Here is a 12,240-nt window from a genome sequence, read left to right on the forward strand (position 1 = left end):
TATCAAAAATTCATCTTTCCTCTTTTTCTTTTCACGTTGGAGAAAAAGAGAAAGAATGAACTGTGCAAGACGTTCAGCTAAAACAAACAGGTTTAACCTTTAGATCGCTGGAAAACCTAAATATAGACTCTACGTGTGATCGGAACTTTGTATATGTTATATATAAGATATAAGCACAACAATTTGAGGACTTTCTAAGAGGATTAAAGCTCATCAAATGCCGGCGGTCTAAAGGTTAAGCATGGCGCAATCCACTTGCAGGGGAAATAAATGCTGGTGAAGGAGACTGACCGTTGAGTCTCACTTTTACCGCAGTATCAACGCTCGGCGACAACACGCGCGCGCTTTTATTACTGCGAAATCTTTCGTTGTTTGTGAACTTTAATAGAAATATACAACAGTGAAACAGTAAAAATGACGAAGAAACATATTAACGATGGTAAGACAAGATTTTGAACATAGGTTAAGGATGTATGGGTGACATATCTCAAAGCATTATCAAAAATCTAAAAATTTCATAGATTGTTCTATTATTACGTCTAAGTATCTGTGTAAAATTTCAGCACAATTCTCTTACTGGTTTAAAAGTTATTGTAATTAAGGATGTACTGGAGATATTTCAAATATATTCAGAAAGTGCTGTAAATTGTTTCTAAATTAAATTAAAAATACTCTGTAAAAGTTTGAAGTTATTTAAGAGTTATTTAAGTTTAAAGTTAATAAAATTAACATTATCCCTTATAGAGAATCGACATTTTTGCTGTAAATATAGATAAAATATAAATAAACTATTAAGATATTTCTTAAACTTTTTTTATATGCTTTTCTTGTAATTTTGTAGCCAAGGGTTCACTCTTTACAACGGTATACCACATTTTACTAAAATTATTTGTTTTGTTGTTAAAAATCGGCATCGAAAAAATAGTGACGACTTCGCCTCGGTCTTCCCTATATTAATGTAAACACGATTTACATACCTGTGCAATTAGAAAAAAATTGGCCGTACCGAGTTGAGATAATTGAAATTAAAGTTAATACTTTTTACACGTATCACAGGTACAAAAACGGCTTCCGATATTATGTTTCTAATTGTAGCGATCAAACTACTCTTGCGACTTTTATGAAAAACAAGAAGACGATAGAAGAGACTTGTAAAAATATACTTACAAACATACAAGACCTTTGACCATCTAGTTTCGAAGTAATTGATACTTAAAGTACACAATTCCTGATACTAGCGGTGGACGCATGTGACAACTAACCTTTGAAGTTAGCTTTGAAGTGAACCTAATCTAATAGCACACATTAGTATCTATATACGTATACATATGAGATTCTTACACACACATCATGCATAACGCGGACAATCCCAGCCAAATACTATATGTCATTTGTCTATCATTAACTTTTTGACAGTATTGTCACGGACTAACTACCTTAAAAATTATAAACCATTATTTTGAAAAAGTACAAATATTGATGCATCCATGTAAAAAGATAGAATTGTAAATTATATGATTTTTCGAGTTGTCTGATTGTTTCCATTATTCCGTGTATAAATATATTAACGCATTGCAGTTCAAACGCAGTCCGTAGAGGAACATTACAAATTAATCCTAGAAGATAACAGTGTGATCGATCCAAATCCGCCCGATGTAACATCCAATGATCTCCCAGATTGGTACGATGAAAATATATATAAAGAGTAAGTATCTACGTTGGTTTAAGATGTTAAAATTTCAACATATCGGTAATAATAATTATTGCAATGATTCATGAAGTAAGCAAGAAACATGTTTTTTTTAATTAAATATAAAGAAAAACACCAAACATGGAAAAGATGAATAATATATTTACAAAAATATGATTATAGAGCTAATGAACATTTTCAATCTTACAATTAGTGCTACGTTCAAAATATTTATATTCTTGGATATTTAGTGCTATGTTTTGTGTATAAACATTAATGAATTAAAACTTGAGAAAATTTTAGGATGTTCTGGTGTATCAAATAATGTGTATATTAAATATAATGTGCATGCAAGTTAACGTTTATGTATGTATATACACATACATATGTATATATACATACATACTAACAGAAAAGTCCAGGAAACTGCCTCCAGGCACACACACACACATACACACACAGATATATATATATATATATATATATATATATATATACATATATATATATATATACATATACATATACACACACACACACACACTACATGTATGCCTGAAGGCAGTTTCCTGGACTTTTTCTATTTTCTAGATGTACAGTCCTAGAAGCTGTCCTCACATTCGTATGGCAGGTTCCAAAACTGTCCTGGAAACTGTCATAGGACTTAAATTTTTTCTAGGACAGCCCTAGAAAATGCCAAATGTCCTGGAATCTGCCGATACAAAACAGAAAAGTCCAGAAAATTGTCTCTAGACGTATATATACTTATATATGCATTATATATATACATTATATATACATATATATACATATACATATAAATACATATACATATACATATATATATAATATATGTCCGGTAATTTTTGACAATGTTGAAGTATGAAGATAGATTGGCTTAAACTGAAAAGAAAAGTCAGTACCATTTTGCAAAAATCGCAATAGTTATTGCGTTATTAACTGAAACGTCTGAGCGAATGAGAGCATGAGAAGCCATATGCCTCAGTAGGTATGTAGGATATAGTTACATCTCTTAGCAATGGTGTCGTATGTCACGCGTCGCTCATCGCGTTATTTATATATATATATATATATATATAATTTATAGTTTATAGCGGTATCATATGTCGTTCGCTGCTCGCTGCGTGATTCTCGCTATCAGATGATGCTCACACCCTTCGGCCTACCGCTTTTCACGCGCACATTGGTTCAGACGGTTTAATTAATTACGCAATAACTATTGCGCAAAATGGTACATGACATTTCTCTTCGGTTTAAGCCAATCTATATTCATACTTCGGCATTGCCAAAAATTATCGGACCCTGTATATAAACCAGACATTTGTTTCCAATAGTACAATAATCTTTTTAAAATAGGCATTGCCTATTTTATATTCATAATATTTTAAAATATAACTTTTAATTTTAGAGCTCAAAATTATTATAAGCGAAACATGTTATCAATAATAGCGGCAAGCGGAGCAGGACTTATTTTAGTATTTGCAGTGGAGACAATACTAAAGGTATTAAAATTTTATATATTTTACAATATATACATTTGTTAAAATAACCATGAATAATTAAGTTTTTGTATACTAATCTAGATTCTTTATTTTTTCATATTTCGATGTAATCGTAATCTCAGCATAAAAAAATTTGTTGCAAGAAGTAAAAATATTATTTATCGAGGGATTTTTTGTTCCCTTAACAGGTGCTCTTGTGCACAAAACGAAGTAGTTCGACTTGTTTGGCTTTTAAGAGATATGTAGAAACTGTACTGCATCTACACAACATATTTACGTGCGATTCAGCTGATACCAATTCCAAGTAAGTTTCTTCAAATCATATAATTATTACTCGTATTTCCCAGGTCTTTATTATTCACGATACAAACAAAAAACCACAAGTGATTTATTCTTGAAACTCAATCGCATCTCTATTAATATGTAAATTATGTATATGCAAAGCACGTTTAAGATTTATACACAAAGAAGAATAAAGAAACGACATCACATAATGATTTTACTTGATCTCTTTGATCTCGTGATCATAATAGATATTGCATAACATAAGTATTATCATGATATTGCGCAGTAACCAAAGATGTGCATTATTTGAAATAGATTTGAAATAAAAATACAAAATAAAATGCTGATTTTGTATTTTGCATTTAAGATACATTTTTTCAAAAACTATTTTAAATTTCCATTTAAATGGTTTTTATTGCCCATTTTTTATTTCATATGCATTTTTCTTCCAAATTAAAAATTAATCGCGATATCAGTAGCACTGTTTAACAAAAAAATTGCACAAGAACAAGAATTAAGTTAAGTTTGAATAACATAATTAAAAAATATTTTAGATACTTAATGTAAGACGCAACTTGTTCTTCTGAAAGCATACACTTCTAAACAGCATTGCAATCAAAATATAATTTCAAAAGAATAATTAAATGTCTGTAAACAAAATGTAGGCAAACATTTTTTGAATATGTATTGTAATGGATACTTTATTACCCACAAGGGATTTCAAAGGGCGTTTTGTAGGGACGTACCCAACCCTGTACACCTTCACAACATCTTTTCCAGCATCTTTTCTAACATGGACATTGGCGTTTTGAAGGGACGTACCCAACCCTATACAAATTCTCTCTTCCTATCCCGACCCATTTTTTGAATATGTAAATGTTTATAATTCAATTTTTGTAATTTAAGTTTATATTAAAAGAAATAAGAATTTAAGTAAGAAATAATAATAAAAGAAATATAAATAATAAACAATAATAATAAGTAAAACAGAACCGTCGATATACAATTAAAATTAGAGAGACAAATGCCATTTACAATCCGGACTGGATAAATAATAAAAAAATAAAAATTTAAATAAAAATAAATATAAAAATATATCTAAATATTTAAAAAAACCATTTTTATTTTTTAAAACCATTTTAAAAATGCCTATTTTCCATTTCCTATTTTAAATGGTTGTTTAAAAAGTATTTTGTATTTTGCATTTTTAAATGGAAAGGTTTCAACTATTTTGCATTTTCTACTTCAAATGGGTTTGGACACCTATTTTGCACAGTAGTAACATACTAATCCATAAGAATATTTCCAAGCATATAAAGAGTATAGAATATTATTTTTTCTTTGTAAAATTCTTTGCAATATTTGTTTGTAATATTTGAATGTTTGATATTTCAAAAATACTGAATAAATTCCGTTCAAATAAAGGCTCGCGGCCTGTTTGCACTTTTTGGCCGATTTTGCTTACTGTCATCCTTACTCCACTCGGTATTCTAGATATCTACTCTAGCATCTAGGTAGAGTCCCTCTAATCAGAGTCTGGTCAACTTGCAATTCTGGCAAAATTCTGCGAGAGAGAAGGATATAAGAGAGAAAGAGATAGCGATATACAAACGATATACATTCATATCGCTTGACTCTCTTATATCTCTATCTCTTTCTGTTTCTCTTGCTTTTGCCAAGAAATAGCGAACCAATCAAAAGTTGCTGCTGTACAGCTAGACTCTGATTAGAGGGACTCTACTGCTCGCGGAGACGAAAGACTCGAGCTCAAGGATGGTATTAGCTGTAAATCATATGAGGCTTCGGTGCGTGTTGCCCTGTGCGCTGTTTTTTAATAGAATTATTAATATCATTATGTTATAGAGTTAAGAGTAACAGTAAAATGAAAATGTATGTTAATTGTGTGTGTACACATATATTAATAATTCTATTAAAAAAACAACACGCACTAGAGTATAGGAACTCTAACACGCACCAAAGCCCCATGATTTACAGCTAATATCATCCCTGAGCCTCAGCTTGAGCGTCTTTCGTCTCCGTGAGCAGCCTAGGGCCTAGATGCTACGAACCGAGAGAAGTGAGGATGGCAATAAACAAAACCGGCCGAAATATGCAATCCGGTCGTCAATCTGAATTTATTAATAATAAATTAACATATCTTTTACAGGTCATACAACACTCTAAAATGCTTTAGTCATTCTGAATGTTTATTCTTTATGTCATGCTTCTATTTATAGCACCTCAAAACAGATTTATGTTCAAAATAGATGACTTTAGGACATTCTGGAGCACCGTCCTAACCAAAAGTATGCAGGAAATATTAAAAACACCGATGTATTATTCTCCAGGGACCCAAAGACAAAAAAATGTATACCTATAAATAGTCACCGCAAATCTAATAAAATGTAAAAGACATAGATGTAGTAACTGTAAATAACTTTTTCACAACACCTCCACGGAAAGTCCGACTTTCCATGCCTGTAGAGAAAGGCGAAAGTGGCCAATTTCACGCCAGGGAGGAAAGTTGTTACTTTCCTCCCTGTTTAGCGGGTGGAAAGTGACCACTTTCCTCCCTAGGGCGGAAAGTGCTCACTTTCCTCCCTGTTTAGCGGGTGGAAAGTGACCACTTTCCTCCCTAGGGCGGAAAGTGCTCACTTTCCTCCCTGTTTAGCGGGTGGAAAGTGACCACTTTCCTCCCTAGGGCGGAAAGTAACGACTTTCCTCCCTGTTTAGCGGGCGGAAAATAAAGTAACGGGCAAATCTTAAAACATATATAGGAAGCTTTCCAGCAAGTGACAAGTCGACACAAGTGTCGTTTTGTCTTTGTTACTCATTCCTAAAAAAAATTATATTCTAAAAATTATATTTCTAACATTTTATTGTCATTTTGCTTCCTCATAGAGGAAGCTTTGTTTTCGTGAATTTCGTATATGAACCTTTGATTGCGTATAAAGTTGGGTCTAATCAACCAAATTTAAATAATTTACATATGAAATAGGGGTAGAAGAAACCAACAAAGAGATTGGTTTTTGAGTTTTTGATGCCAATATGTTCAGAGTGTTCTAAAATGTCGAAATATCGCATTAAAATCGCATGTCTGTATGTGTGTGTATGTGCAGATTTGATGTCCGTGATTGCTCTAACTTCCGTAAATATTGAGATATCGGGCTGTTTTTTTTTTAATCGATAGAGTATCATTCAAGGAAGGTTGGTATTGAATTTGGCGATGATCGGTAAAGGGGTTCTTTTTAAAAAAATTTTGAATTTTTTTGGAAATGTCCGTGGTTGCTCTAACTTCCGCAAATTTGGAGATATCGATCTATTTCTAATTTTATTATATTTTTAGTCTTTTCTACCCCTATTTCATATATAATTTTTTAATATTTGGTTGATTAGATCCAGCTTTATACGCGATCAAAGGTCCATAATTTTGATCGCATATAAAGCTAAGTCTAATCAACAGAATTTAAAAGAATTATATATGAAATAGGGGTAGAAAAGACCGAAGTAAAAATTGTTTTTTGAGTTTTCGATGCCAATGTGTTGCTTATGTTCAAAAACGTCGAATTTAAATTTTTTGAGGATCGGTTTTGAGGATTGGCTATCCATCAAATAACTTAGGGTAGATTGAGGCGAATCGGATTAATATAAGTTGTAAGACAATTTTCGTTAGTATTTTATTTTAAACGAGCAATTTTATCGTGCTATTAATTTTGTGTTATGTGGGGGGCTTCGCCCCCCCCCCCCCCCACCAGGGGCCTCGCCCCTGGACCCCACTAGGGGCTTCGCCCCTAGGACCCCACCAGCGGCTTTGCCCCTGGACCCCACTAGGGGCTTTGCCCCTAGAACCCCACCAGGGGCTTCGCCCCTGGACCCCACCGGACGCTTTACTCCTAGACCCCACCAGGACTTCGCCCATGGACCCTGCATCACTCTCTTTTTCTCTTTCTATTTAACTACACGCGCGTACAAACTGTACGAATGGAATATCAAATGCATACACTCTACAGGCATTCAAAAGTCGAACATTTCCGTAAAGAGGTGTTGTGAAAAATATCGTGTGCACCTCGGGTCGAAAGCTTTTTCAGACTCGTGGGATTTGCCGCCCTCGCCTTCGGCTCGGGCGACAAACTTCACACTCGTCTGAAAAACGCTACTTTCGCCCCTTGGTGCACAATATACTATTACCACTATTTTTTTTTCAATAAAAAAATTGCGAAAAAAAATTTTTTGTATATAACTTGTTTCAAATTTTGTTGCTATATTTTTATTTGTTGATGATCTATTTGTGTGTATAATATCGTTATATTGGTAGCATTTTTTACCCAAGTAACACATTGCAATATGATGTTACTTGGATAATGTTTTTGATTTTGGGTACATTTTAATTCTCTGTGACGCCATAAGATTACGTGTTAAAACTTGAATATTCAAAAATTGAAAACTTTTTATCTAAATTGTAAATCAATCTGAAATTTGGCCCCGAACTTTGAAAGAGAATACGGAATATGATATTAAATTTTCATCAACTTCGTAGCATTTTGACAAGCTCTCCAGATTCTCCAGAACATCCTTAAAGATCTATTATAGTTAGATTTTTCATAATTTGTATAAAGCTACAAACAAGATTGTCACAATAAAAAATTCTTTAAAATTTTTAAATACAATTCTACATCTAGATTTTTGTAATCTTTGAGATTAAAATATAAATAATTCAATATAAATAATTAAAAATACTTTTGATTGCTTAAATAAAATACTATAAACAGATGAAGAAATAATATCACATTCAAATAATTAATAATAGATATTATATTTATATGTTCAATTATTTGTATTTTAAACTTTTTTCTGAGTGTAATTTCCGCAAATATATTTCCTATGTATATAATTGTTGCTGTTTTTGCCGTTCTAAATAAGAATAGAAAGAATTCTCTAAGGAATTTTTTATAGTCTTCGTAAGAGCATACAAGAGCGTTATCATGAAAACTTCGCAAAAATCACAAAAATTCAAATGTAGAATTGTATTTAGAAATTTAGAACCGCGCATTATAAAAATATTCTCTGAATTAAGTTAAAGTTTTATCTGAGCATGCAAATTCTTCATGTGAGAAGATATATATTTGCACAAATTCTTGAACTCCTAAAATCTGTTAGATGGTACAAATCGATGAACGTAATCCGCTGGCACCATAAAATAGGCGCCATGAAATCAAAGAATGCTGGTCATGGAGAAATTACTCAAAGAGATATGGTACTTACTCAATACGGTTTCGTGGGATTCATATACAATGCGCCTAAGAATTTTGGATTGTCCAATACACTGGAAGAAGATGAAGCATTTAATCATTTCTGGCGTGTAAATGCCTACATGTTAGGAATCTCTGATAGGTAATGTATATGATAATGTTGAAAACTGTGTGTGTGTGTGTGTGTGTGTGTGTGATTTTTACTAAACAGGTTTAGTAAAAATCACTTTTATTCATTAACATCTCTGATACTTTAATCTCTAATACTTTATAAATTTAGACAGAGATATACATCAATTTTAGAATTCTATATATATAAATATATGTATTAACAAGTGACAAGCAAAAAAGCTTTGAGAGTTCAACGCGGTTGACGGTACGTAAATTGACGTTATTACAATCTTTAATTACTAATAATAAGATACGTAATCAAAAATCCATCGTTTCGGCTCCGCTTTGAGCCATCTTCAGCGATGCGGTGACAATTAAATCAAAACGATCTCATGTTCTCCGGCGAGAAATAAATGAGTAACTTCAAATTTGGTGGTCTAAAAATAGCGCGAGGAAATTTTCTATAAGAAAATCTAAGTAAAGCTTGGCTAATGATAATAGTTTATTATTTATATGATCGAAATTAAAATGAGTTATAACTTGAGCAAAAAGAGAAGTAATGTCACTTAATCACCAGCTTAGAGAACGCGAGAATAAGCATTAAAAGTGGTAAAAAGAAACATCGAGAAGCAATACGATTTGTAAGTAGAGAACGCTGTTACAATTGAAATAATGATTCACAAATAAGACATCCCTGATTTCAAATAACAACCGTCTCATCCGGCTGTCAAACAGTGACTAAGTAAAGTCAGGAAGCAACAAACAACCAATTCACTGTATAATATTTAAACGGTATTGTAGGTAAAGGGTTAAGAGTAGGAGAAATTTAAAATTGATAACAAAGGGAATACTAAAACCAAATTGAACGAAAATTTTGAGGTCACGGATAAATAAATAAATAAATAATTAAAAATAATGACTGGTGTGAAATTAAAAAATAACAGTCTAAAAATTAACGGTTATACAGCTAACTTTATTAGTTATTCTTTTTTATCTACAGACTTAACCTATGTCGCAAAAACGCAAAGGAGACTATTGAATTATGTCAGAAGTTCAAAAAACTGTATGCAACTTATTTAAGTAAAGTTTCATCTGAATTTGATGAAATAACAACATACGCATTAGATGCCTTTTGGTACATTGATATCATGGCGGATAAAGACTCTTTTATGTCATTGACTTATAAATTACATGATCTCCCATGTAAGTATTCAATTTTTGTTTTAATTACATATATAATTATATTTCGATAATTTTGAATTGTTCTTTTATTGATATCTTTTTATTGTTTTTGAATATTTAATTCTAATCAATATATTGTCGATAAAAATTAGCACTGTTACTTTTATTAAGTCAGAAATTGTTAAAGATATAAAATTAAGATATGTATTTCTTGTAAGAAAAATTTTTACTAAAATTATATTATATATAACTTCTATTTAGTTTTATAATGCTTGCTATAATGACAATTATCTACAGTGAAATTAGATGTCTTTTATTTAATCCTTTTCATCAGCATTGATAATATATTTAAAAAAATTGTTGTATTGATAATTGAAAAATTAAAATTTTTATCGAAGATAATTAATGTTTCAGATAAAAAGCTTGGATGGTATAGTTGGTTAGTTACGAAATATCGTGAGACGCTGTTTTATTTGTGTCGTAAGTACTGTACAGATTTGTGTGGCATTTTATTATTGTAATCAATATGGTCCGCTAATTTATTCTCTTCCTTTTTCAGTTGTACCTTATATCGGAGCAGTAGTAAAAATATACACTTACTACTTGGTTACGTTCAAAATTTGGAGTTCGCGAAACTATCCTGTACTTGCGTGGATGAAATTCGGGAGAAATAATGTCCGGCTTAATCTATACCCTAAACACTAATAGCTTTAACTTTGCTGATGATTTACAATATCGACACAGTATAAATGTACATAGTAGTGACCTTTGATGTATGTTGGTCTCAAGTCACATGTCTCGTTGCTATCTTGAGGGTAAGGGCCCGAACAGATAAGACACTTGTAGCGCTACACAAAAACGCTACAGACCCGTTTATAGGTATAGGTACTGTACAAGTTTCTCTGTGGCGGTACAAAGTGGCCCGTTTGTACGGGCCCGTTGAGACGAGTGACTTTATGTAGCGCATCTCTGTAGCGTTACATAATGTCTCGTCTGTTCGGGTCTGTTTGGGCCCTATAAGACCAGCGCTTAACACCATATATAAGGCCTGTTCTTTGTCGCTGCACTGCATGGTCTGTACTAAAACTTTCTTCCTCGCTTTCACCAAACTTTAAATAATGGATCTGTTTTCTATTATTAAACTGCAGGCTGCACTAGTTCAAAGTTTATCTTTTTTACTCCACATTGGAAGGAAAAAGATAAACTCTGAACTAGTGCGGCCAGTTCAGCAATAAAAAGCCCTATCTATTTCATTTTAAGTACAACGAGTGTACACTAGTTCAGCTACAAAGAACAGACCTATAAACATACAGGACATAGGACACACATACACGCACACACACACACAGGACATACGTCACTGTGGAGGCTGTTGTATTCTTGGTAGGACAAACTGACATACGCACACTGAGAGACCCAATTAGTTGATAGAACCAAAATTTTTTTGTTGGCGAGTTTTGTTTCGTTGAATTAAATCAATTGTTTTCTGCAAATGATTAGGTTGTTTAGAGAAACCAACTTCTTTTGTTGGAAAGTATTTTGTTCCCTTAACAAATATTATTTAAATTTGTGTTGTCCGAAACAAAAATTATTGTTGTAGTTTCGATTCGTCGTTAATTCGTAGCCCAACAAATTATTTTTCTCCGTACAACACAATTTACTTTGTTCATTCAAACAAATAGTCCCCGTATTAGGTTGTAGCCAAATTGGATCTTTTGTTCTTTGAACAAAATATTTGGTTCCACATACATATTCTTGCAACAAAATTATTTTGTCTCCATCTTATTATTGTTTAATGTGTTATTGCGATAAATATTACCACATGCCTCAGTGGTCGAATTGGTACGACGCCCTACACGGAATGAGGGAGGTTCCAGGTTCGAACTCTGGCTGAGGTAATATTTTTCGCAATAAATTTAATAATTTAATTTAATTTAAATTAGCGGTTTTTCTACATAAGATTATTTCTAAGAGCATACCTAAACCTAATAGTCATATAGAGAACAGCTTTGAATTAGTTAACATATTAAATGGAACACATATTGCTTCCTCATAGAGGAAGCTTTGTTTTCGTGAAAAAAAATTTTTTTCAAGTATTTTTAGCAAAGTGTTTAGAATCTTCTAAAACGTCGAAAAATCACTTTTGTACAAAATGTCCGTGTGTTTGTGTGTATGTGTGTGTATATGTATGTACGCTTTT

At 32.2% G+C, this 12,240-nt stretch overlaps 1 protein-coding gene across 1 annotated transcript; it reads left to right on the forward strand.

The window, feature by feature from the left end:
* The first annotated feature begins 279 nt into the window (after positions 1-279).
* On the forward strand, positions 280-11,533 carry LOC139770718 (uncharacterized). The gene is made up of 8 exons (XM_071702836.1): positions 280-439; positions 1,579-1,705; positions 3,120-3,213; positions 3,402-3,517; positions 8,656-8,889; positions 9,859-10,061; positions 10,455-10,520; positions 10,600-11,533. Exons 1-8 carry the CDS (start codon positions 415-417, stop codon positions 10,743-10,745), a joined length of 1,011 nt encoding a protein of 336 aa, XP_071558937.1. The 5' UTR covers positions 280-414; the 3' UTR covers positions 10,746-11,533.
* The last annotated feature ends 707 nt before the right edge of the window (positions 11,534-12,240 follow it).

Source organism: Temnothorax nylanderi, unplaced genomic scaffold (genome assembly GCF_030848795.1).
Source record: "Temnothorax nylanderi isolate EJ_2023f unplaced genomic scaffold, tnyl_v1.0 TNYL_tig0032_pilon, whole genome shotgun sequence".
Taxonomy (NCBI): Eukaryota; Metazoa; Arthropoda; class Insecta; order Hymenoptera; family Formicidae; genus Temnothorax; species Temnothorax nylanderi.